The 27,743-nt window shown below is 42.7% G+C and overlaps 1 protein-coding gene across 1 annotated transcript in view; it reads left to right on the top strand.

Moving 5' to 3' along the window:
* Positions 1 to 27,743, top strand: part of FRMPD4 (FERM and PDZ domain containing 4) — a 353,354-nt gene that overhangs the window by 145,367 nt on the left and 180,244 nt on the right. Inside the window, exon 2 of the mRNA XM_070365407.1 lies at positions 15,284 to 15,400. Coding sequence (XP_070221508.1) covers positions 15,284 to 15,400 — 117 coding nt within the window. The remainder of the gene's footprint in view (positions 1 to 15,283; positions 15,401 to 27,743) is intronic.

The raw sequence follows: 27,743 nt of genomic DNA, 5'->3' as shown, positions 1-27,743 counted from the left end.
TGCTCTACCATATTTGCATCAAAGTAGCCAAAGCCAATACATAAATCAATGGGCATGGCCATATTCCACTAAAATTTCATTTATTAATACAAAGCAGGCAGTGGGCCAAGCCCATGATCTGTGCTTTTATGACCACTGGTGTGGGGAACAAAGAGCAGAGACAGCACCGCTGGGTATTCGAGGCTGGCCTTCATTGCAAAGGGTTCTAAGAAGATGGATATGATTTCTCTAGGGATGTCTGTTTTCAATCAACTTTGTTCTTGGTTGCTTTCAAATTATTTTATGGGTAAGTTTCCTGTCATCGGGTTTTGTAAAGAATCCGACTGCCAATGCAGAAGACATGTGTTCAATACCCAATTCAGAAATACCCGATCCCACTTAGCGTGGAGCCACTAAGCCAGTGCAGCACAACTATTGAGCCTGTGCTCTAAACCCCAGGAGCCACAGCTGTTGAGCCCACATACTGCAAGTACTGAAGCACAAAAACTAAGCAAGCCTCAGAGTGTTACTATGGGCAACATTTTGAATGCATATTTTCCTTTAGGATCTTCACAGTTGTTTTAAGGACCCCCCAGTCCCCGAAAATAAAGAAAAGTAGTAGGCATGCTCTGAGTGACAGCTACCTTTTCTCAAGTGTATCTGTTCGTGTGCTCTATATTCTTGTGTTCTCTATAGCCTTACACGTTTTGGATAACCTTTAAGATGTGTAGATAATGAGAAATCTAGGGCAATCATGATTTCCTCTTTGTTATCTAGGCAGGAAATATTTTAAAAATTTAAATTTCTGAAGTTAGGATCATGTACATTTTTGTTGCTTCTATATTAATTGTTAAGCAAAATGAAGAGAAGCCATGAAACTGCATAGTGCATTCAGACTTGTGACAGGGAAAGGTGATGGTCATGGAAATTCAATGACAAAGCCATGCATCTCTGTATGAATTGGTGTTAAGTGAAAAGCCACCAGAAATCTTCCTAATTTTAGGTAAAAATAGAGCACACTAGATGCTTGCCCCTTGGAAGGAAAGCTATGACAAACCTAGACAGCATATTAAAAAGCAGAGATATCACTTTGCCAACAAAGGTCTGTATATAGTCAAAGCTGTGGCTTTTGCAGTAGTCATGGTGTGCAGAAGTGTGCTCTAACCCTCTGGCTTCCTGTGTTAAGGATATCAGCAGGTGCAGTCTAAACACATTACAGCAGGTGCAGTAAATAAAGGAATCTCCAGCAGACACTGAAATAGCAAACCAAAAACAAGCATATTTTCAATTGAAAAGAGACACATTTTAGTTTGGAAAATGAATGGCCTTTGGTGGTTTAAAAATGGGAATAAGGCTACAATAGTGGTGGCTATTATTAGGTATCATACCTCTTCATATTTAAACCATCTTGCAGCATCACATTTGAAAACTCTAAAAAAATCAGCTCATCATACTCTTCCTGCAAGCTCCCCAAAATCTTGATTTGAATTTTGGAAAGCTGCCAGTCTAGCAAGTTTTTCATTACAACTTTAGACTGTCTGCATATTACTTATTTGAAACATCACTCATCTATATAGTGGCCCTATTTAGAAGACAAGATCAATGGTTCAGAGGTTTAAAACTCCCCATCACATTCAGGTATGTGATGGATTGAATCATAATGTTCTATCTTTGGGTCAAATGCTGTGGAAAATAGGAATCTTGTTCACTTCCCTTGAGTGGTGAACTGTTACCCTGTTGCAAAAACAGTTTCGTGTAATTTGTGTGTCTGGGTATATTCCCATCCTGTTAAAGATGATGGCATTTGGAGAAAGAGACATGTTCAGTTGATGGAGGTGAACATTTTGGAGCTTGACGGGACCTCATAAATCATCTAATCCAGCACCTTAATTCGTTGGATCAGAAGCTCGAGGAACAGAAATAGAAATGATTTTCCAAGGTGCCACTGTAATCCGAGGTCACCTAACTATGGGCGATGGGCCAAATACAAATTTGGGGGATAAGTAACATCTTCTTGGAACACAGGCTGTGCCCGTTAGTTTGCATATTTTGGCTACTGCTGCTACTGCTGCTGCTAAGTTGCTTCAGTCGTGTCTGACTCTGTGCGACCCCATAGATGGCAGCCCACCAGGCTCCCCCGTCCCTGGGATTCTCCAGGCAAGAACACTGGAGTGGGTTGCCATTGCCCTCTCCTTGTGGCTACTAGAGTTGAATAAATGCAGCAGAGACCACATGACCCTCGAAGCTGAAAATATTTGTTGTCACCTCTTTACAGGAAATGTTCCTGATTCTCTGCGACCCCATGGACTGTAGTCCACCAGGCTCCTCTGTCCATGGGATTTCCCAGGCAAGAATACTGGAGTGGGTTGCCATTCCCTTCTCCAGGGGATCTTCCCCAAACCCAGGGATTTAACCTGTGTCTCCTGTACTGCAGGCAGATTCTTTACTGCCACGCCACCTGGGAAGCCCAGTGTTCACGGATCCCTGCTATAAATTGTAGACTTAGAAGTTGTTCGCCTGCCTTCCAGGCCAGTGTTCTTGTGAACCCTTTTTAACTTTTAGTTCCCAAAGGGTACAGATATCATCATAGCATTTTCTTCTTCTCTTCCTTCAATTTTATAATCTCTTTCTTTTTGTTCCTGCTGGCACCTAATTGAAGATAATTTTAAAGTATTATTTAATTATCTTACCCAGAAAGAAAAAAAAAATGTGATCTAGAGATAGTTCTGAGATATACTTTTAATATAGGATTCTAAAATTTATTAAGGAAATCTAAGAATAAGGGGATGACAGAGGATGAGATGGCTGGATGGCATCACTGACTCGATGGACGTGAGTCTGAGTGAACTCCGGGTGTTGGTGATGGACAGGGAGGCCTGGCGTGCTGCAATTCATGGGGTTGCAAAGAGTCGGACACAAATGAGTGAGTGAACTGAATTGAACTGAAGAATATTAAGAAAACTACAGTCCAGATAAGCACATACTTTGTATGTTCATACATAAAAATTTTTAAATGATCTGAGTATTCCTTCATTCCCCAACAAATAGCACAAATATAATGTTCAGAATGGAGAGTTAACTCAGAAGATGTCTAAATTTTTTGTATATGTTTCATGAAAAAGTCCCCTGGGAAGCCAGTTGGACTTGGTTGATCTTACTGAGTAGCTTTATTAGGTCATGAATCAGCTATAAATAAGTCAAATATGAACATGAATGCTGCCTCTCAAAATGATGAGTGTTTGCAAAAGTGTTTCCACAACACATTTGAAAATTAGATTAGGCCATTTGGTAAGGTGCAGCCAATGGCTTTCATTCCTCCTGTAATGATCATTCAGTTCTAAGACGTGACACATTTGCTGGGTCTGGAGAGCATGCTCAGTTTCCATATTCCAGCTCAAAGTGAAAGAGTGGGTCCGAGGTGAAGCAGGAAATGTATTTAATGGTCAGTGTGGATCAAATAGTTGCCCCTGAGGTCTAAATGGAGAAGAGTAAGGTAGACTTCCCTGTCTCCTGATGCCTGAATTTCCTAACATGGAACTCATATCTCAGGAGCATAAATAAACAGTCAGGGAAATACCCAAGGTCTGGACCATGCCTAGGTAGGGTGCACCATGATGCCTGCTTCCTCATCAGTGGTACCCTCCCCTATCTGCTTGTCATGACTCTAGCTGTGCACAAAAGCCCTCGAAAACATCTTTTGAATGATTAATTGAATAAATGAATGTAACATCATGAGGGTACTTGGTGCTTGAAAGAGAGACAGAGTGCTCGGATTGTATTCTAGCTCAGAGAGTAAGAACTGTTCTCTAGGGTTGTGACATAAGATGCAAAGCCAGCCCCAAAACCTTGCAGCAGGGCATCGATCCAAGCATCAGTGGATGTTTGCTGATTGACCACATAGGCTTGGCTGTACAATGCACTGTTTGTCCATTCAGTTGGACCATGAGCTAAACCCAGCTGTCCTGTTTTTTCAAGAGATTCCCTTGCCCGCTCAGATCTTTTCTGGGAAGAGGAAGGACAAAGGGACAGAGAAGTGTCTCTCGTTCTCCAGCAAGTGTGAACAACGTATTCTGGCTGTGTCCAGGCCCCTGGACTATCAAGACATCTGTGAGGGACTTTTGATGTCCAAAACTCTGTTTTGGCGCCTGCTATGTGTCCGTGAGGTCCTCCTTGCCCAATCTGCCCTAATAACCAGAGAGTGAGGCCTGTCATCCCTGACTGGCCCATCTCCTCATCCTCAATTCTAAGATGATTGTTGGGTTATTCATTTATGTTTCCTCTTGAACTCTGCCCTTTGAAAAATCCAGGAGTCTTTGGGGCACTGTCCCAGCTGCCTATATTTATGGTCCTTGCCCAAAAGACTAACTAAACACGTGTGTCAGCTCAACTCACAGACAGTATCTGCTGCAACACTACCATTGCCAGGCACTGTGTGAATTCCTGGAGTAGTGCTTAAGTTCTGGTGTGATTTATCAACAGTGGCCGTTATTGATGGATGTCGAAGGAAAAGTTTACATCTTCTTTTCTCAAGTGTTGAAGTTAGGATAACTTGGCACTCTTAAAACATTATTGAATAAAGGGTCAGGATAACTGAATGCTTAGTGTAAGGCTTCAGTGGATTCCGAAACAAATCCCCCAAAACCCATGAAAGAACATATGGACTATATATTAGATAGTATTATATCAATATTAAGGGCTTCCAAGGTGGCACTAGTGATAAAGAACCCGCCTGCCAATGCAGAAGACATTAAACATGCAGGTTTGATCTCTGGGTCGGGAAGATCCCCTGGAGAAGGGAATGGCAACCCATTCCACTTGCCTTGAAAATCCCGTGGACAGAGGAGCCAGGTGGGCTGCAGTCCATGGGGTCGCAAAGATTCAGACAATGCCTGAAGCAACTTAGCATGGCATGACACATATCAATATTAAATTTGAGTGTGATATAGTATTGCCATTTTAAAGCAGAATATCCTTTTTCTTAAGAGAGATGCTGCAAGGATTTGGGGCTGAAATGTCCCTATGTCTGTTGGTTCAAGTAAACATTTTACAAATAGAAACAGAGACAGAGGGCGTGAAGAAAGTAGCAGAAGGGGAGAGGTGAAACCCCGTGTTGCACAATAAGATAAATAAGGTTGATGAACCTAGGTCATTGTTTCTCCTCCTCCGCACCATTGCTACCTGAGGCCAGATTATTGTCTTCATTGTTTGTTGTGTGACCATCCTGTGCATTGTGGGATGTGTAGTGACATCCTTGGCCTCTAGCCTCTAGATGCCAGTAGCACACCACCACCACCCACCGCAAGGACCAAAACAGTGTCTCCCATCAATGGCAAGTGTCCACTGGGGGACACCATTGCCCCTTCCTGAGGACCACTCCTCTAGGTGAAGTGTACAAGGATGACTGTCGGACTCCACTTTCACAAAATGAGAAGGTGGGGGAAGAAACATTCTGGTAGCGCTTGGGAACTTGTCCTCAGTGAAGAGTCATTTCCAGCTAAGGGAAACTTGACCTAGAAAAATTAAAACAACCTTCTATCAAGGACACTGATCGAGGTTTCAACACTTAGCAGTAATGAGGCTTAGATTTAAGCCTTTTGATTTTGATCTGGAGATTCTGAATTACAGTTTTGTCTGCACAAAGCAGGAGGCTCTGAGGAATGCCAAGGCAGCAAGTTCCTGTGGAGCCTGGTGTTGCCTTCATGGCTGCAGCATCTGTTTGTAGAAATTCTGGACCTGCCTAGTCACTGTCACGTGACTCCTTTCAGAGGATGCCCCAGAGTTTGAGTGGTGTTCATTCATTTATTCATTCATTCGTTTGTTCAGACTAATGATACTATAAAACAGTTTCAATATGCCACTCTGCACTCAGTGCTGATGCAAAAAGTGATTGTGATGGGACTTCCCTGGTGGTCCAGTGATTAAGAATCTGCCTTCCAATGCAGGGGACGCAGGTTCAATCCCTGGTCATTGAACCAGTTTCCACATGTCACAGGGAAACCACTGAGCCCATGTGCCACAACTAAGACCCAACAGGCAAAAATTGATAATTTAATTTCTAAAAACTTATTTTAAAAAACTGTGGTTTTGGATCCAGTCACGTAGAGTGTGGGCTTATCAGCCAATGCTGAATTCAGAGGCAAATCCCATGAGGTCCATGTCTGTACATTTTCTCTGCAGAGACATAAATCTCACACCCACAGCCATTCAAGCACAGAAGGTGACACCAAGAAGTTATATTACTGCTTTCATGCATTTATGTTTCCCCTCCAAAGCAATGATAAAATGACTATTTCCGTACCAAAATTTGTGGCCCTTAGTAAACCAAGTCTACTTGCAACCCACTCCAGTATTCTTACCTGGAGAATTCCATGGACAGAGGAGCCTGGTGGGCTACAGTTTATGAAGTCGCAGAGTTGGACATGACTGAGTGACTAATACACACAGTAAACCAAATGTAACAAGACAAGTCTGTTTACAAACAATAAACGTTGCACTTCTACCATTACTAAGTTCAGTGTAGATTCCAGGGACCTAAACATGAAGGAGACACACCCATGTCCTAAGGAAATCACAACTGGCCAAGGGATTTGACAGATTATCCTGAGAAAACTCCAATTCAAAGTGGTAAGGCTAATGAGAAGAGTTCAAGTTGCAATGACTGTATTCAGAAATAAGTGTTCATTGAGCACCAACTAAGTGCAACAGGTAGAAGTTTTCAAAACTGTATTAACTCTCAAGAGCTGACAATCTAGGAATATATGTATTCACATCATTATTCTAATTAGACAAGGTAGATGGCACCTCAGTTTTGCAAACAGTGCCTTCCCGTGAGTCAAGAGATGCGAGGTCATGATTTCAGGGCAAGGGATTCAGGGCCTACCTTCTGCAGTAGTTCCATTCCATAGGCATTTGAAGAAGGCATCCATTTGGGACAGATAGCGAGAGGGTAGAGAGATTGAGTGAGGGAAGAAGAATGTTTAGCCAGAGGGAATAGCATGAACGAAGACATGGAAACCTGAGCCTGGGAAACGTGTATTCAGGAAATGTAGGTGAGTTAGTTTAAAAGTTTCAGCGTAGTCTTAGACATAGTCCTAGTGGAATACTAGGGTGGGAAAACAGATCTCTGTCAGGTGATGGGGGCTGTTTATTTTCTGTATTGATGAGTCTGTCTTTCACTGTCTATTTTGTTCACTATATATTCCAAGCACCTAGAACAACTCGTGGTACATACTAGGTACTCAGCATTAGTTATATGTGTTACTTACCGCTCCCCTTCCCCAGCTTTCATTCTTAGCTGCCTGCAGACAGGGAGCTATGGTGTTTTTTCGTTTGTTTTAGCCATACTACATGGCATGTGGGATTTTAGTTCCCTGACCAGGGATTGAACCCTGCATTGAACCATGCACCCTGCATTGAAAGCATGGAGTCTTAACCACTGGACCAGTAGGGAAGTTACTGGGAGCTGTGGTTTTAATGCATAAGATTCTGGGCCAGGATCAGCACGTACCTTGTGTTTCTTTATGAGTACATGTGCATCCTAAGTCACTTCAGTCATGTCCGACTCTTTGCGACCCTATGGACTGTAGCCCACAAGGCTCCTTGGTCCATGGGATTCTCCAGGCAAGAATACTGTAATGGGTTGCCATGCCCTCCTCCAGGGGAGCTTCCCTACCCAGGGATCAAACCTCTGTCTCCTGGCAGGCAGGTTCTTTACCACTAGCGCCACCTGGGAAGCCCTTTATAAATGCAGTTCACATTGAACTGGGATTCCCATGTGGAATTTGGGAACTTTGTAATTTGGGGACTTTGTACATTCATCTAGAATCATCTTTTGTTCATTCTTCTCACTCCCTCTCTGCTTCCTTTACCTCCACCCACATTGCTCATCAGCCTTGAAAGTCATCTGCTTGCATGCTTTGTGAAATTAGGAATTCTGTCGTTTTTTTGGATACCCTGCCACCACTTAGAGCAAAATAAATGAGGAAGTGCTTTAAGTCTTAAATACCATATTTAGCACTCTATAATTTGGGTTATTCTGAAAAGCATCTTTGTGACTCCAAAGAGATGAGGATAATCAAATTCTGGGTCATGTTTTATTTTATTGGATTTGTATAGAGTCATTCTGTGTCAGGGATGAATAACTGAATAGCTGTAGCTTAGGTTATCTCATATCTGAAATGAGCATTGAAATTCATTTCTCCATATCAGGTTCAAAGGATACAGTGTCATCCTGGCCATTGGTTCTAAGTATTACCAGGTATATGAGGAAGCACATGAGTTGAATGTTAGTTGCTCAGTCATGTCTGACTCTTTGTGACACCATGGACTATAGCCCACCAGGCTCCTCTGTCCATGGGATTCTCCAGGCAAGAATACTAGAGTGGGTAGCCATTCCCTTCTCCAGGGAATCTTCCTGACCCAGGGGTCAAACTCAGGTCTCCGGTATTGCAGGTTAGGGGCGTGGGGTAGCTCCTCCCGGCTGCCGCCCCTGACCTCGGACGCTGGGTATCTCCTCTAGGCCGCCTCCCCGACCTCGGACGTGGGGTAGCTCCTCTCAGCCGTTCCTGCGCCGTCGCAGTCTGGTACTCTCGGCCGCTGCCCCTGACCTCGGACGTGGGGTGGCTCCTCTCGGCCGCGCTGCGCACGTCGCAGCCGCCTGCGCTATGGTGCGCCCGTCACAGCCGCCTGCGCTACTGCAGGCAGATTCTTTACCGTGTGTGCTGCCAGGGAAACCCATCTGAGTTGAAGTTACACTTAGTTATGCCATAGTTTGTGTAAGAGAGAATTTGATCGGGAAGCCTCAGGGTTCACTCCTGGACACTCACTGTATTAGTTGAGTTTGGGTGGCCTCTGCCCTCCTCTGTCTATTTCCATCCCTAGTACATTCTACATAAAACACAACACGCGGTCTCCCAGCAAGATTGCCGGGCCTGTTTCACACCAGTGAAGAAAACCGGTGCCTCCATCAAACACTGGGCAAGTTTTCCTTCTCTCTGCACCTCAGTTTCTTCCTCTTTAAAATGGAAACACTAATGCTTTGGCAGGCATTCTGTCATTGCATGCTGAGACAGGCTTGTGAGTATCTAAAGTAATTATGTATATACAAGTGCTGTTTAAACTCCTGTCAAATACAAAAGTTATTTCCATTACTATCATGACTACCTCCTACAACACTACTTACCCTTTGATGAGACTGTTCTAAATGAGGCCAGCTCTGCAGGGCTTTTTGTATCTCATCTATCAGGATAGCATCACTGTGGACTGGATATCATTACTTCCGTTTCACACGGAAGACCTGAAAGGCCAAGTAATTCACCCAAGGCCATAAAGCTATTAAGTGGCCGTGTGAATTCTGATGTAAAGCTAGATTCTCTCTGATGTAAAGATCCATTCTGCTTATCATAATTCAACTTTATGTGGAAACACTGAGAAGGCTTTTTTCCCCCACTAAAGTATGTTGAGCACTCGCCTATGTCAAATACTGTGCTAAGAACTACATTCATTACTTTGTTTATTCTCGGCAAGTACGGGGCACTCTTGTCGTTTGGGCGGGATCATTCTTTGTGTTGGGGCCATCCTATGCCTCGTAGGATTTTGAGCAGCATCCTTGGCCTCTACCCACTAGATACCTGAGGGCACGCCCCCCTCCCCCAGTTGAGGGGAACATTGTGGGAGACCAATTCTGTTTTACAGATGAAGAAATTAAGACGCAAAGAATCAGGAGTCCAGAATCACAAAGCTAGTAAGTGGCAGAATTGGAATATGTCTGATTTGGAACTTGGAAACAGGACGCACATCCCCTCTCCCCCATGGTGTCCCTTTTTCTGATACTGAGGTGTGTTTCTGCAGGTGCTTACTAACAAACTGCCTTCTCCCATAGCAGATTTGCCATCAAGATTTAGTCCAGGATTTAGTGGCATGCACCCAGGAAGTGACCATGGGTTGCTTCCAACCATGGTCTCAACATAAATAATTCTACAACTTTGTCTATACCCATGATAGCTGCTCTGACTTCTTATGAAATATGAAGGTCTTTTTTGTCCTGGACAGTTTCAATCTGTTGCAAATATAAAGTCACAAACCAGTTCAGTCAGTTGTTGGAAGTTTCTGGGGTGATTTAAATAGCCCTGCCAATGTAGGTCGCTATTTTTACGGCTGAGCTAAGTGTTTGAAAGTGGTTCACACAGCCCTGCTCTTAGGTTGAAGTCACAGAACATCAGAGTTGTAAGGAATCTCAAGGCCTGGCCTGAGACAAGTGGAAATTGACCCTCAGCACCATGAATCCATGTACACACACATGGTTCCTGGTTTAAACAAAAAATCCTTTCTGATACTTTTTTCTATTTCTATTGAACTCATCCACTTGTGACCTCACAGGAAGGTATAACTGGTTAGTGTCAGGTCCTTCCTACCCTGTTCTTGCCAGGCTGGAAAAAAGTAGATGACAGAGCCTTTCACACTTCTGCTGTTCTGAGGGTTAGGTAGAGATTTATTTAGCAAAGATTTATAGCAAGTCCTATAATATGTGCCAGGCAGCATACTAAAAGCTTTACAAAATGCATTTGTGACCCCAAGATATGGTCCTATTACTGCCATTTTATATAGGAGGGGCTGGGATTAGGGTTTTAGAGAGGTTGAATAACTTGAAATTATGGCAAATGTCAGAGCCTGGATTGAAGAAAGTCTGATTGTAACTCAGTGGTTCTTAGACTCAAGTGGGCAGCAGCATTGCCTGTAGGCTGGTTCAATACAAATTGCTGAGTCAGACCCAGCCCCAGAATTTGGGGTTTAGTAGATCTTGGATCCTGCCCAAGGAATTGCATTTCAAATAAATTCATGGGTGATGCTGCTGCTATTGCTGGTCCTCAGACCAGTGAACCTGCTGCTCCTGCTTACATTCCCTTGACCGCCACACCCTGCCTCTCCTGTCTCCTGAGCTAAATAAAAAATGGTAGAATTACTTTGAGTCATAGCGGCCATCTTGGCGTATGAAATGCCGATTTCTGACTCCAATAGCTTGGCATTGGTCCAGGCATGTGTCGTTTACAGGTTCCCTCATGTGGTTCCATGTGTAGCAAGGCTTCACGAACTTTCCTGATTTAAGCGGCACTTACCAAACTTGAGTGGGCATATGAATCACCTAGGGCTGCTGATAAAATGCAGATTTTACGCTTCACACACACACCCAGGAGAAACCCATGCTGATGGACTTCAGCCCAAACTTTGAATAGTAGCAACTAGTCAAGTAAGTATTTCCCAAACTTCATTCTTGCCAGGTAAAACATCGAATCCTAGTTCAATTTGAATTTTGGATAAATACTAAATAATTATCTTTTAATATAACTATGTCCCAAATGTTGCACGGGATGTACTTATACTAAAAAGTATTCAATTTGTATTTGAAATTCTATTTAAGAGGGTATTTTGGCTTTGTTGTTGTTTAGTCACCAAGTCGTGTCTGACTCTTTACAACCCTGTGGACTGCAGCACACCAGGCCTGCTTGTACCTCACTGCCTCGCAGAGTTTGCCCAAGTTCATGTCCATTGAGTCAGTGATCCCATCTCATCCTCTGTTACCCTCTTCTCCTTGTGCCTTCAATCTTTCCTGACATCAGGGTCTTTCTCAGTGAATCAGCTGTTCTCATTAGGTGGCCAAAATATTAGAGCTTCAGCTTATTTTGTTTGGTGCTAGTGGTAAAGAACCCACCTGCCAATGCAGGAGGCACCAGAGACGTGGGTTCAATCCCTGGGTTGGGAAGATCTCCTGGAGGAGGAAATGGCATCGCACTCCAGTATTCTTGCCTGGAGAATGCCTTGGACAGAGGAGCCTGGCAGGCTATGGTCCATAAGGTCACAAACAGTGGGACATGACTGAAGCAACTTAGCACTTAGCACTAGCAACTCTACCCGAAGATAAGAATCATTGGAACTAGTTTCAACATTCACTCATGGATTCCTGTTTGCAATTCAGACCTGCTGAATCATAATTTTTAGAGTCTATTCAGTATTCAGTCCTGCCGCTAAGGTCAAGTCCAATCAGAAAGATTCTTGACCATCATATTTTAACCTCTTTGATATTCTCAGAGAATCTGGGTGTTCATTGATTTGAAGGGCTGGAGTAGGGTTTGCAGATAAAATATAGGATACCCAGTTAAATCTGAACTTCAGATAAATGATGAATGTAACTTTTTAGTTAAATATACTTCAAATATTATGTGAGATCCACTGATGCTAAAAAATTGATGTTTGTGTGAAATTCACATTTAACTGGGTGCCCTGTGTTTTTAAGTCAGTAAATCTGGCTGGAGGAGTACTTGCAAATAAGCCTGATGGAGCCTACCTTCATGCCAGCAGCTGAGCAGAACCACATGGTTCCTTCTTACAGCACAGTTAGACCCCATAGAGGGAGTCAAGAGAACCTTTGAAGCTATTAGGTCTTTGCATCAGAAAAGTAAGGCCTCATTCAGAGAACAGATACTGTAAGATACCTTAGCCCCTGGGAAGGATGCCTAGGAACTCAGAGTGGACTCTTTCTGAAATGGGGTGGGAAATGAAGGGCATGCATCTCACACCAGACACAAGGGCAGCGTTCCTCCCAGAAGCGAGGAGTTCTGCACAGGATCGCTGCTTCATAGCAGCTCCCGGTCCACCCTGGGGATAATGTCTGCTTCCAAGGAGGCTCTAAAGCAAAGCAGCCAGTGGACTCTACTTTTATGTGCGCTGGCCCTGCCTCTGCTCTCCAGGGGGCCAGCTCTTTGCCCTCCTGGTGGAAAAGAGTGTCTGCCAGCAGCTCCGAGGTGGGCAGCATCTGGCAGTGGTAGAGGGTTTGGTGCAGCCACAGGGATGGGAGCCAGGAAAGGAGGTCCCCGGAGCATCTTCCCAGCAGAGTGTAACTGTTTGCTTCCAAGTTGTATATCGCGGTGAACTTCTAGCTCCCACACTGCACAGACCCAGGAGCCAAACCCCTCCAGAATTTGACCTTTGTCCTTGGTGCTTCTTAAGGATGTGTGGTTAGATTTGAAAAGGGATTATTTTTTAGTTCGTGCTGGCACTTTTAGTTGGCTAAGTTCTACAAGTGTCCTTCTGACCCATGCATTTTATGTCAACACAATCACAAACTAACGTGTGGTTATTTCTGATACTAATTATTCAGTTATTTGTTTTATATCACTTGATGTCCCTTGCCCTGAATTAACTCACTGAGTGGCTTTTTCCAGCCAACAGCAGCAGCTGAACTCTTGTTTTTTACTACTTCCTGAACATGCCTTATTTGACAGAATGTTATTTATAATAAAATTCAGTCTCCTTCTAGCTTATTACTATAATCCTGTATTTTACATGTAAATTATATTAGGAAGCCAGTGTATTTTTGTTAGTAATTTAGAGTTTGCAGGAAAAACAGAATGAGAGAAAAAAAAAAAACAGTTTTTGTTTTTTAATAAGTTCTCTTCCTCTGGGAAAGATAAAGATTCTGATACAAACTGTCGTTTAGTAATCCAGAATAAATTGTTGCATTCTCTCCTTTCACTTAAAAGAATGTTCCATGTGTCGCCTCCTATTGTACTTTTGCAAAAGGTTTTAACAGAATATACTCTGTTCATACCTTGAAGGGCTTGTTCCAAATAAGACCTCTGGTGCTCTGGAGAAATTGGTGGACTTTTTTTAGCACCTCGTCTGGTGGGGGTGGGGGGTGGGGGGGGAGGGGAGTAGGGACTCCATGAGTTCTCACTGCAGACAAGCAGTTCACTGTTCAAAAACCACCAGAGGATATTGTCCCTGCTGGATTGTGTGCAGAGAAGGACAGAAACTTGGCATGTCTGTTCTTGTAATAGTCCCCAGGTGGGAATTAGCCCTATGGTGGGATCTGTGTTAAATTTGTGAACTCTTTTGCTCCCCACACTTTATGGAGGATGTGGGAAAACTGAAAAGGAAGTTAAAGAAAGGCAATGGAGGTGGTTAAAATTCTGCAAGCTAGTTCCTCTTCAGAAACCTTTCAGGAAATGGGCTGGTTTCCCTTGGGGAGAAGCATTGGGTCAGGGTCAAATGTGTGGATGGGGTGGGAGTAGGGGTGGAGCTGAGTTACCCTGCATCCTATGAAAATTGTCCCCTGCTTACAGGCAGGTTGACACCTCTGATTTGGATATTACTGTGGGAGGCCCGCCATAGATGGCTGGACAAGTCGTGCATGTTACACATGGTGCAGGGGGAGGGGACGATTCTTTCTAATTATGAAGGGCTCCAGGTTCACTATTGAGACACTAACTGTGAGACTCTGGAGGTGTTCTTACCCAACCTCTAACACACACATACGTACTTTGTTCCCATCTACAATTTGGAACCACCTAGAAGACCTAGCAGCCCATCTAGAGTGAGAAATATCACCTAGAGACAGGACAAATGGTGAAGGATGTTGGTTGACATCCTAAAATGACATCGTGTATTTCCTTCCCATGGTTGGGCTCTAAAGGAGTCTCCCATGTTCCTGAGAGAACAATGGAATTCCGGCAGGTCCCGGGCAGAACAGCACTGGCCAGGATTCAGTGATGCCTCAGAAACTGGACCCTAGGCCTCTAGTTAGCAGTTGTCACCGAGCAACGCTGCTCATCACAGCTGCTTGTGATATGGAGTCACTTCCTTGTTCCTCTTGCTCTTGGAAAGACAGGCTTCTAGAAAATTTTCTTTAACCTACGCTTTCATTTTGCTGTTGAGTCACATTTAGGGTGTGAACTAGAAAATGTAAAAGCTAATATGTGTATTTTCACTGCAACATAAATGGAGAGTTTGTCTAAGGTTTTCTGACTCATTTTGACTGGAGTGTAGTTGTAAGTGGAAATTTTGTAGTTTAGTCAGAGTTCAGAAAACTGAGGCTTGGAGTTATTTATTTCAGATGTATAAAAATAGGAATTTATTTTCATGTGTGCATTTATATTGTGTTGTGATAGCTGTTTGTTTGCCAATCTGTCCTAATATCTGGTCCCAGGAGTGCCTAGTGTCATAGAAAGTGTGAACATTCAAAATTGGCTTGTGTGTCTTCAGGACGGTTGTTTAATCTTTGTGAGCTATTCATCATTTCCCCATCTTGTAAAATAAGATGTGTATACGTAAGGCCGCTTTGAAAAGCTAACGAGACACTGTAAAGACAGATTGTGAGCCCAGTACATGACCTAAAAACGTCCTAATCGTTCATGTACTCACCTGAGTATACAGCCCGCAGTTGTGAGGAGCAAGTCCTGTGCCCCTTCTGGAATTTGTCAGAGAAGAAATTTCCAGGAGTCTGGTGTAATGACTTTTTTTTTTCCTCCAGCCACAGGACGAAGTCTTCAGGCTGGCCACCTCCCTCGGGAACCTGGGGCTTGAACCAGGTACCACCCTATGGATGGGAGATGACGGCAAACCGGGATGGCCGAGACTGCTTCATCAAGTAAGTTGAACACAACACTCATGAACGGTGCCAACTTTGCCTTTTGGGACATTTCTGTTTCGACCCTTGACTCGGTAGAATTAGCATTCTTAAATTGTGGACTCCTGGGCACTTGGAGGCCATGACTCAATCAACTGATTGCCTGGGCCTTCCATATCTGGTGACATGAGTTTGCTTTGTTCTTAGGCTCGTGCCATTTTAGGCTGACAATACCCAGGGTTGCAGGTCCTCCTGGGCCAGAGCAAAAATGTATGTTATTGAATCTCAGGCCAGTTGTATTCATTGTCTGAGATGAGTGAATAAAGTTTGACATGGAGGAATGTCATTTGGAAAGCCTTCTTGAAACGGTTAAGACAGAAATGTTCCTGGTTCTTCTCTAACTAGAAAAATCATCAGAGAGGATTACATGCATTATGGGTTGTCCTATAACTTTCTCCCACTAACATTAGTTAAGGTTTTGGATATTTTGTGGCACTTTTCTTTTTCAATTGTGCTAAAATATATATTACATACAGGTTATTTAATTTATGTTATATATATAATGGCTATGTTACATATAACATAATGGCAAATTTTATTTACCATCGTAACTGCCTCTAGGCATACAATTCAAGGACATGAACTATATTCACACTATTTGCAACTATCACCACTTTCATTTTCCAGATCTTTTTCATCGTCCCCAACAGAAACTTCTGTCCACATTAAACAGTAATTCCCTATTCCCCCCCAATACCTGTTATCTTACATAAATGAACTCATACAATGTACTTTTTTTATCTGGCTTATTTTACTGTGCATAATGTTCTCAAGGTTCATTCATGTTGTAGAATGTCTAAGAATTTCATTCCTTTAAGACCAAGTAATATTGGGTTGGCTAGCAGTTTGGGTTTCTCTGTAAGATCTTACTGAAAAATCCAAATGAAGTGTTTGCCCCACCCAATATTTAATTGTATGGATAGATCCCATTTGTTTATCCATTTATTTGTCTGCAATCATTTGAGCTGTTTCCATCATTTTGCTCTTATGAATAATGCTACTGTGAACATTAGTACCTGGAGGAAAGCATGGCAACCCACTCCAGTATTCTTGCCTGGAGAATCCCATAGACAAGAGGAGCCTGGTGCGCTACAGTCCATAGGGTTGCAAAGAGTCGGTCACTACTAAGAGATGTAGCATGCACATAAGAGCATTAGTGCACAAGTATCTGTTTGAGTCTCTGCTTCTAATTCTTTTGGGTATATACCTGGGAGTGGAATTGCTGGATTATATGATAGTTAGATGTTCATTTTTTTCAAGAATAACCAAACTGTTTTTCACAGAGGGTATAATGCTCTGGTTTTTTGCAGTTGTGTGAAAAAAGTTGCTTATATTGCACCTCTAATAACAGCAAGAGGCCACTCTGTTTTCTTCTCCAATCTAAGTGAAATATTCTTAATTATGAGAAATTAGTGAACAAGATTTGAAATCACAAAGCATATTTAGCCCTAGCCTAATAGAAGTGAACAGAGGTTGTAGGCCAAGGGGAAAAAATGTTTCAATACCACAGGCTTCATTGTTTGTTTCAGCCCGGTGGACTATGGACTGATTAGCAAATATAGGATCCATGTGAGATAGGGGATCATTTTTATAAAAATGGAAACATCTGCCAAGACTGCTATTGAGTATCTGCTCTTCTGGACAGTCCAGCACATTTAAATTAAGACTGCTGGCGAGTAGCTTCGGAAAAACTCCTGTGGGTGTTGTCAGTGGTTTCCTAGTCTCTGCAAAGGGAAGAGGACTTCTCTTTAGAGTTCAGTTTGTGACTGTGGGGCTGGCTTCCTGGGTCCTTCCTAAATAGGATGGGGAAGGAATCTGTCAGGAATCTTGAAGATACGAAGATAGGCCAGGAATTTTTTACACTCTATGTTGTTGTTTGCTAATTTCAACAGTTTGCCTGTGTCCCTCATAATGATAGAAATATGATATTTTTTGGTATTATATTATGCCATCTATTTCATAACATGGATATGAATTTATGTAATTGGCACAGTTGAGGTGGCCTAGATGCATTGACTCAAAACAATAAAAATTTCTGCCAAAGAAATGTAATTTTAAAAACACATGGGTTATGAATTTTGTGATGGTACAACTCATGCTTTCCTAATTAAAATGGATTTTCCTTTGTGGTTGGATTGAGACTCCTGTACATTAGAGGCCAGTTGATCAATAGATACAAACCCAAACGATTGCCCATTGGTTGGAGATTCTAGGAACCCCAACTAGATCTACAGATATGCATTTCCATCAATGTCATTGACATTTTTAAGGGCTAGCCCAGGTGTCAATTTAACATTTACACTGGCCTAATGCCAGCTGTTGAAACATGAAGGAGCAGATCAGCAACTTATTAGAGAAGCCTGCACTGATTACTAAACGACAAGTTTTAAAACCAAAGTCACCGGTATCACTTATCTAAATCCACAGAGCTTCTTCCTTGAAGAGTAAATTTCCACAGTCTTCTCAAAGATACTGTTTAAAGATGTCAAAAATGGTATTTCTTTTGAAAGTCTTTGTTGTTTCTTTGCACTGATGAGTTTTATAGTATGAGTTTTATAAATAATCAGAATCATTCTGAGTTTTTCTCTTACCAAGTAAGTGATGTCCGTTACAAAGAGATTACAAAGTGTTTCTCTACTCATTAGTTTTAGAAGTTAAAAGAACAATTTGAAAAACTAATCTATTATTAGTAATTAGCACCTTTGCATTTACTTTTCAACTCTGTTACATTTTCTCTTTGAAAGAGAAATGTCTTTTTTCTTATCTTGTCTTGAGATCTAGATGATAACTCACATCAGACAATTGTTTTTGATGGAGATACAACAACTTCTAAGTGATGGACAGAGCTATGGGAGGAACCAGGGTTCACTGTTCTTAGAGTTAATGCTATTGTTAATTCTATTGAGATAATTGAGACAATTCTATTGTTACAAATATTTCAGAATATGGCTCAGAGTAGTTTAAGATGTGTTCAAATTTCATCTTTCCTCTTCTATCCTCAATTATTTACAGTAGGGCTGGGTAGCATGTTTTCTATAAAGAGTTACTATTCCATGGGGTTAAAGACGTCTTTCCCCTTTGGTGTTTATATGTTTGTTCTCTACGTCTGTGTCACTATTTCTGCTTTGCAAATAAGATTATCTATACCATTCTTGTAGATTCCTTATATATGTGTTAATATATGATATTTGTATTTCTCTTTCTGACTTACTTCATTCTGTGTGACAGTCCATGTCACTACAAACGGCCCAATTTCATTCCTTTTTATGGCTGAGTAATATCCCATGGTATATATATGTACCACGTCCTTTTCCATTCATCTCTTGGTGGACATTTAGGTTCCTTCCATGTCCTGACTATGAAAAATAGCACTGCTATGAACATTGAGGGTAAAGTAAAGTTGCTCAGTCATGTCTGACTCTTTGCTACCCTGTGGAGCATAGCCCACCAGGCTCCTCTGTCCAAGGGATTTTCCAGGCAAGAATACTGGAGCGGATTGCCATTTCCTTCTCCAGGGGATCTTCCCAACCCAGGGATAGAACGCAGGTTTCCCACATTGCAGGCAGATGCTTTAATCTCTGAGCCACCAGGGAAGCCCAACATTGAGGGTACATGTGCCTTTTTGAATTATGGTTTTCTCTGGGTATATGCCCACTAGCGGGATTGCTGGGTCATATGTTAGCTCTATTTTTAGTTTTTTTTAGGAACCTCCATACTGTTCCACATAGTGGCTACACAATTTACATTCCCACCAACACTACAAGAAGATTGAAAAGGACAAGTTTTGTTGATATGCTTAGAGAAATAATTTTTTTGAGGTACGAAGAACATTGTGTAAGAAACATGACAGATGGGAAAAAAATTTCTCAGTTTCTCATTATTAACAATTAAGAGAGACAGCAGAACAGGGGAAGGGAGAGAAGCAGATCGGAAGAGAGAAACTACCAAGAGAAGAGTCTTGAAAGGATGCATCCTGGTGAGAAATGGCTAAGAGAGGGAACAATGGGCGGGCAGAGAAATTAGGACAAACTAGGGAAAGTAAGGTACTCTGAGATGTTTCTTATAATAATAACATCCATAAATTATAAATGAAGCTGGATATACATATTGCTATAGATATAAATAGAGAAATAGATATGGATATAGTTAAGGATTATAGATAATCATGTAGACATTGATACAGATATAAATGGCTATAGATATACAAAGAGAGTTGTAGATATAGATGTCAGTGGATATAGACTATAGATCGAGATGGATAGACATAGACCAGTGACTGTGCACCCAGGTTTGCCCAGGAGGTTCTTGATTTATGGGTATTCTTCTGGCATAATTTCTGATGGCATCTCCTTTTGTTCTCAGAGTGTTCTGATTTGGATAATATAAGGTAACTATATATCAAACTACCAAAGTTTAGAAAATTCTTGGAAGATGTAGGATTGCATTTCATCTTGACAACTGTCCTGTGAAATAGTTAAAGCACACAGAGGAATCTCCTTCTTGCAGAAGAAGCTGAGGTTCACGGGAATTGGGGTCTCCACCTCCTATGGCTAATCAGAACAGTGTTTGCACCACATTGTCAAGACTCCAAAGCCTTGGTACTTTTGACTTTTCATCCATACTAAGCTTTGGTCAATACCCCTAGGATTCCCCAGCCCCACCAATGTACTCTGCCATACCCTCCCTACTCAGCATCCTTAGAAATTGCCTGGGCAGCCTGATTATCTGCTCATGTGTACAAGCACTCCTTGGTTACACCTAACATGTGTCCCCCGCAACGTATATTGAGCACCAGCTAAGTGGTGAAGATGGGGCTTCCCATGTGGCGCTAGTGGTCAAGAAGCCACCTGCCAACACAGGAGACATAAGAGAGTCCGACTCATTCCCTGGGTCGAGAAAATCCCCTGCAGAAGGGCATGGCAACCCACTTTAGTATTCTTCTCTGGAGAATCCCACGGACAGAGGAGCCTGGAGGCCTATGGTCCATGGGGTTACAAAGAGTCAGATACCACTGAAGTGACTTAGTACACACACATGCAAATGATGAAGATGTTAAAATAAGCAAGGTGTATTCTTTCCTTCCAAGCTCTTAAAATGTGGTGGAAGTGATCTATGAAACAATAGAATATGCTTTAGATACAGGGGAAGGCCCAAGAAGGAAACGATCTGTCTTTTGGAGCCGGGGGTGAAGATGCAGGCCATTGCCATGGGTCTCACACTAACAGAGAGGCCAACCATTATTCTCAACCAGGTAGTATCTCTTTTAAGCCCTTTCAGTTCAGTTCAGTTCAGTCTCTCAGTCGTGTCCGACTCTTTGCGACCCCATGAATCGCAGCACGCCAGGCCTCCCTGTCCATCACCAACTCCCGGAGTTCACTCAGACTCACGTCCATCGAGTCAGTGATGCCATCCAGCCATCTCATCCTCTGTCGTCCCCTTCTCCTCCTGCCCTCAATCCCTCCAGCATCAGAGTCTTTTCCAATGAGTCAACTCTTCGCATGAGGAGAGACACATAATATGTTTCATATCAAAAATGAGGGAGCAATGTGAGTTCCTTATTTTGCATTTTTTAATTAAATGAAGCAATATATGCTTATTTAACTGTAGAGGTGGGTAGAGATAATGCAAAAATAAATGCTTTGTAAATTTGTTTTTGGAGGCTGAAGAAAAAATTTAAGCATGAGCAAAATAAATATTAAAACATTTGCCACCAAAATAGATTAGATGAGCCACACTGGAGTCTGGGGAAAGGGATGAGGGGCTGGGCAGTAGGAGACCAGACTGGAGGTTCATTTCCAAACCACACGCCCTCATTTTTCAAGTTCTAAACTCAAGAGGCTTTTTCTTTTTTTCTCTTCTTTTTTGACCTACTGGTTTTCTGGCCACTTTCCCCCATAAGTTTGCAAATGTAACCCTGTGTGCATATTGGACAAGACACAGTGTTCCATTATTGAACCAGCAATTCTCATGGGGGGTAATTAAACCAAGTCACTATCTTCTTAATGCAGAGGAATTCAATTCTGAAACCTGAATATTGGATACTAGTAATGAGATGTGGAAACTTCCACTTTGTTTTCCAGTATGGCTTTGGCCCAACTTGGGAGTTATATAGCCATTGCTATCTGCCAGTCAATTTAGTGGTCAATGAGAAATGTGTTTTTGGCTCCTCTGTCTCCAGAAAAGAATTATCTGAAGAAATACAAGTACTTTTTGTGCCCCATCCCTGTTTTTTATTAACCATAAGACAGTTAAGTCAACATGACAGAATTCTGTTATCTTGAAAATTACAAATGACAAAGCCTTGTTCAGTTTCTCAGTCGTGTCCAGCTCTTTGCGATCCCATGGACTGCAGCACCCTTGGCTTCCCTGTCCTTCACCATCTCCCAGAGCTTGCTCAAACTCATGTCCATTGAGTTGGTGATGCCATCGAACCATCTCATCCTCTGTCTCATCCCCCATCTCCTCCTGCCTTCAATCTTTTCCCAGCATCAAAACCTTTCATCATCCTAAAGTGGGAGCCTCTGAGTATTCCCTCCAGTCTTTATCTGGTCTACTTCAAGTGTCCCCAAAAGGGAAGAAGCAATTGATTATTTTCAAATACTTTTGATAATTCTAGGGCTAGTCTTTGTATTTTTTTTTTTTTACATTTTTACCCCAAGATTTCATAAGAGAGTCTTAGAGTTATTCTGTGGAGGAATCCAATAATCTTTTGTTATGTGATGAATGCCCTTGAACTTTTCCTTCTCTAAAATTTAAAGAATAAAAATAAGTCAAGAAGAGTTAAGTTATAAAGTTCTGTGTGTATATTTTGGTTGCACCCCTCAACCCCTTGATCAATTTCATATTTGAAGCAGATTTCAGTTTCTTACTTTATTAAACTTACATTTTAAAAACACACTCAACAGAGGACAACTGAATCTGAGAGATTGCTCAAATTGTTACTCTTTGTTTCTGGCAATAAAAGGCAGAATGTCTTTTTAGAAATTAACAGTTGTGCCAATAAAAGAAATAGGAGAGATCTATTTGAGGTGGGTTGCTCTGTCATTTTGTGTGGTTTTAAATTAAGAGCCTAGAGTAGAGGCAGTTTGCCTCATTTTTGTGTTTTTGGTGAAGAATTCTTAAATAAAATGTTTCGCTTCCAAGTACACACAATGAATTCTGCATAAAATGTAAATAATTGCCTCATTGCAAGAGCAAATGCCATTTAGGTAAATGAGTTCCTTAGGATTCCGAGCATCCACTCAAGGGGAGGGAGGTATATTATAATTTTGGAAGTGGAGGAACAAAGTAAACGTGATAGGATCATTACACGAAATGAAAGGTAATTATGTCATGTCAACGCGAAAGCTTCCCAGGCTGAACATTCGGGGCTGTTTATTCCCTTCATTGGAGCAGATTTGTTTTCTTTCGAATCTGACAAAGCACCTCTCCACTGAGTTAATAATCACAGCTCCCAGCTGGAAGGTAAGTTTGCAGAGCTGATGGAAGGCTTTTAACAGGAAGGCTCTGAAATGACACCATCATTCCAGTTCTACCTTAGCATATGGCACAGCAAACTGTGCTCGGCAGACTTCTCCTTTATTGGAGGTTATTTCATTTTCCCTACACGTTTAGTTTTTGTAACTTTGCTGGTGGACTTAATCTGGCCGTCATCTAGGACACGTCCCTAATGCATTTGCTTATTTGATACCAGCAGGCCAAGGTATCTGAAGGGAATGTAATTATTCAAAGTCCCTTGGGCTACTTGATCCCGGCCGAGTTGGGACATGCACATTTGGGAAGAGCTGTCGACAGCCGGCTGGCTGCTGGACAGAGTGGGCTCTCTCTTCTCCTGAGCTGTTATGTAGCCCCTGGGGATGTACATGAGGTGGGTCACAGAGCCCATTTGGAATCCCAGGGACAGGCAGCCTGTGCAAAGGACAAGCACCTGGGTGGCCAGGTTTCCATCACAGCCTGTAATTGAAATAGTAGCTTGGGGCTGCCTACCACCCCTTGCTTCCTGAGTGGCCTTTGTGTCCCTACTTTCTGGACTGAGCCAGCCCTTGCAGAGAGCAATTTTGATCTCATCACCTAGGGCTGGGACCCAGGCAGGAAACTCTGGCCTGTCCAGAATGGCAAGTAGGGGATGTGGCTATTTAGCCAAGGAAATTGGCTAAACTGAAGAGAACAAGGAATCACCTGTGGTGGCAGGTGTTTTTCATCACTGTCTGCACTGCCACCTAGGAGGAGGCACAGAATTGCCTTCCTGGGGCCCACCAGGGGGCAGGAGACAACTGTTCCCCACCAGGCCCTGACCTCTATTTCCTCTCAAAACCCGAGTAAAACCGTCTTATTAGTAGCCACCTTCTAGGGAAGAGTCTCTTAGTTGCAAGGCTGAGAGATGGCAATGCTTTTTAGTGGACACTCAGATCAGCCTGAGTCAAGAGCAGTGGTGTCCCATCTCTGTGCCCCAGGGTGCGCCACTCACCCACTGCTGGAGCACAGGTTTGGTGACAGCAGTTCACCGAAGAAGGCTGGGAGAGACTCTCAGATCTGTCCAATATTAAAGTGAAGTGAAAGCCTCTCAGTCGTGTCCGACTCTTTGCGACCCCATGGACTATGCTTTCCATGGAATTCTCCAGGCTAGGATACTGGAGTGGGTAGCCTTTCCCTTCTCTGGGGGATCTTCCCAACCCAGGATCGAGCCCATGTCTCCCACATTGCAAGTGGATTCTTAACCAGCTGAGCCACAAGGGAAGCCCATCCGATATTAAAGGACACAGCTAAAGATGCAGGGCCAGCTACTTCATTTTTGGTGCCCATTCCAAAATGAAAACACGCCCCTTGTTCAAACAGCAGGATGACCGTGCTCATAAATGTAAAGGTTTTCCATTTTTCCTATGTGTCTCTGTCAACATGTCTTTGATTTTCTATTGAATGCCATTGGAACTAGCCAAAAACAAAATTTTTTAATCATTAGCATGAGTGTTCCCAATCATTTATATATTATGCAGTGTGAGTTTTAGATGCAAATAGCAGAGTAGGTAACTCATATGAGGAACTGCTGTTTCACATGTACACATATTTCATTCTGAACAGAGAGTAGAAATGCACAAAATGAACTCAGTGATTTTTGTTTTACTTCTTGACATGAGTACACGCCACCAAATCTCCCTTCCTTTGGCTTGCTGATGCATAAGGAGAACCAACAGGCGGCTCAGTGGTCAAGAATCCGCCTGCCAATGCCGGAGACACAAGAGACATGGGTTCGATCTCTGGATCAGGAAGATCTCCTGAAGTAGGAAATGGCAACCTACTCCAGTATTCTTGCCTGGAAAATTCCATAAACAGAAGAGCCTACTGGGCTACAGTCCATGGGGTCACAAAGAGTCGAACACAATGGAGCACACTTGCAAGCAAGCAAGGGGAACCAAGAGGAAAGTGAATTCTGGGTGCCCCTATTTTTCCCATGCCTTATGTGTCATCACCTTGAGTTTAAGGGGATGCCTGGCCAGTACAGGGTGATCACACGAGGATGAGAGGATAAACAAGGACTCCTTGATCATTCATGTTGCTCAAAAAGCTACATCTGTTCAGAACTAATTAGCCTTCAGTCTTCATCTCCAAACGTCTCCCCTTGAGGTTTTTTAAAAATAATTTATCATGCATTTCTCAGTAACGGCCTAGGAAAGAGGGAAACTTGCCTGGAGCTAGCTATTGACTGACTCAGAAAGCCGTCTCCATGCCATTTCCAGGATGGTTTTTGTCACCCTGAGGTATATACTTCCCCACTCTTCTCCTGTCAGCTATTAATTCTCTTGGTCAAGTCAGCAAGGTGTGTTCTGTGTGTGCTATGTCGCTTCAGTTGTGTTCATCTCTTTGCAACCCCATGGACTGTAGCCCACCAGGCTCCTCTGTCCATGGCTTTCCCAGGCAAGAATACTGGAGTGGGTTGCCATTTCCTACTCCAGGGGAATCTTCCTGACCCAGTGATTGAACCCACATCTCTTACATCTCCAGAATAGGCATGCTTTTTCTATAAAATATCAAATAGTAAATATTTTAGGCTTTGGAGACCATTTCTCTTTCAAATGAAAACAGTGCAACTCTGCCACTGTAGTGTGAAAGAAGCTATAGGAAATGTGTAAACGAATGGACATGCTTGTGTTCCAATAAAACTTTATTTAAAAAAATTGGTGGTGGGCTAAATTTGACTCATGGGCTATAATAGTTTGCTAAACCTTGCTCTAGAACATCGTGCACTTGGCTGCAATCTCATATGAAAGGAACCATGCCAGACATTGGTAAAGTGACTTTTGAGGCTGCATTGTGAGTCATGTAAGGAGTTAAAAAAGGACTCCAGAGCCCCATTTTTCCCTGCTGCTGCTGCTGCTAAGTCGCTTCAGTCCTGTCCAACTCTGTGGGACCCCATAGATGGCAGCCCGTCAGGCTCCACCGTCCCTGGGATTCTCCAGGCAAGAACACTGGAGTGGGTTGCCATTTCCTTCTCCAATGCATGAAAGTGAAAAGTCAAAGTGAAGTCGCTTAGTCGTTCCTGACTCTTATTGACCCCATAGACTGGAGCCTACCAGGTTCCTCTGTCCATGGGATTTTCTAGGCAAGAGTACTGGAGTGGGGTGCCATTGCCTTCTCTGCCGTTTTTTCCTACTTGTTGCCTAAAAGCTCCATGATGTATCTCTTGTCAGTAAGAGTTCTTGTACAGCTCTCACAGTCATTGTTGTTGTTGTTCAGTCGCCCAGTTGTGTCCAACATTTTGTAACCCCATGGACTGCAGAACACCAGGATTCCTCCCTGTCCCTCATCACCTCCTGGAGTTTGCCCAAGTTCATGTCCATTGCATCGGTGATGCCATCCAACCATCTCATCCTCTGTTGCCCTCTTCTCCTTCTCTCTATTGTCTTCTGACATTTATTGCATGTGTGCTAAGTTGCTTCATTCGTGCCCAACTCTTTGTGACCCAAGGACTGTAGCCTGTCAGGCTCCTCTGTCCCTCACGTCTAAAAGGTATTCTAGGAATAACATTGTTAAAATCCACTAAAGAAGTAGAATTTTTATTTTGAGCGTATCATGATTCCCCCCACACACACATTTTCAACCAACACCTTTGCTGTAGGGGGTTTGAGGGACAGGAACTGACAGCAACTTGAAGCCCAGTCACAGTGGAATGCTCAATGCAAGCACAAATAATTATTAGGGAGGTGAAAATTACATAGCAACTTGCTCATACTAATGGTCTACGGAGAAACAGCTCCATTGTAATTTCAAAACGTTAATTGTCCATAATGTTTTGAAGAAATTCTACTCATTATCTTTTTCAAATTTTATAAAGCTCCCATATAAAGGTCCCCAGTTTATTTTTGCTCTATTCTAGGCTGTTCCCTTGGCTTCCATGACACCATCCCACTTCTTTTGTTCCAAACTCAAAGAATATTCCTTCTCATGGCTCCTCAACTTGTTCTTTTTTCTTTCAACATTCAAAGTTCACTTTGTCATATTTTCAAGCCTATATTTCTACTTCAGTTCAGTTCAGTTCAGTCACTCAGTCGTGTCTGACTCTTTGCGACCCCATGAATCGCAGCACGCCAGGCCGCCCTGTCCATCACCATCTCCTGGAGTTCACTCAAACTCACATCCATCGAGTCGGTGATGCCATCCAGCCATCTCATCCTCTGTCGTCCCCTTTTCCTCCTGCCCCCAATCCCTCCCAGCATCAGAGTCTTTTCCAATGAGTCAACTCTTCGCATGAAGTGGCCAAAGTACTGGAGTTTCAGCTTTAGTATCATTCCTTCCAAAGAAATCCCAGGGCTGATCTCCTTCAGAATGCACTGGTTGGATCTCCTTGCAGTCCAAGGGACTCTCAAGAGTCTTCTCCAACACCACAGTTCAAAAGCATCAATTCTTCGGTGCTCAGCTTTCTTCACAGTCCAACTCTCACATCCATACATGACCACTGGAAAAACTATTAGAACCCACACACAAAAAAGAAAAAAACAAGGATTCATGAACATAAATACTTTGATACCATTTGATTTGAATCCAAAAATTTCTGGAGACGCATGACTGTCCCACTACAGCAGACAAAAGAGATCAACAGGGCTTGGTTTACACTGTCTGGAGTATTGTCTTCGCAGTAGCAGTTGGTCAATAAGTGTTTGTTAAATAAGTACTTGCATGTGTGTTTGTACAGGTAGATGCTTTTTTTGTTTGGTTGGTTGGGTGGTTGTTTTTAGCTGTGGGGCATGTGGAATCTTAGTTCCCCAACAAGGGATCAAGCTCATGCCTCCTGCAGAGGAGGCTCAGAGTC

The sequence above is a fragment of the Bos mutus genome, chromosome X (assembly GCF_027580195.1).
Source record: "Bos mutus isolate GX-2022 chromosome X, NWIPB_WYAK_1.1, whole genome shotgun sequence".
In the NCBI taxonomy this organism is placed as follows: Eukaryota; Metazoa; Chordata; class Mammalia; order Artiodactyla; family Bovidae; genus Bos; species Bos mutus.
Note: the sequence above shows the minus strand (reverse complement) of the source record. Positions and strands in the feature narration are given on the sequence as shown.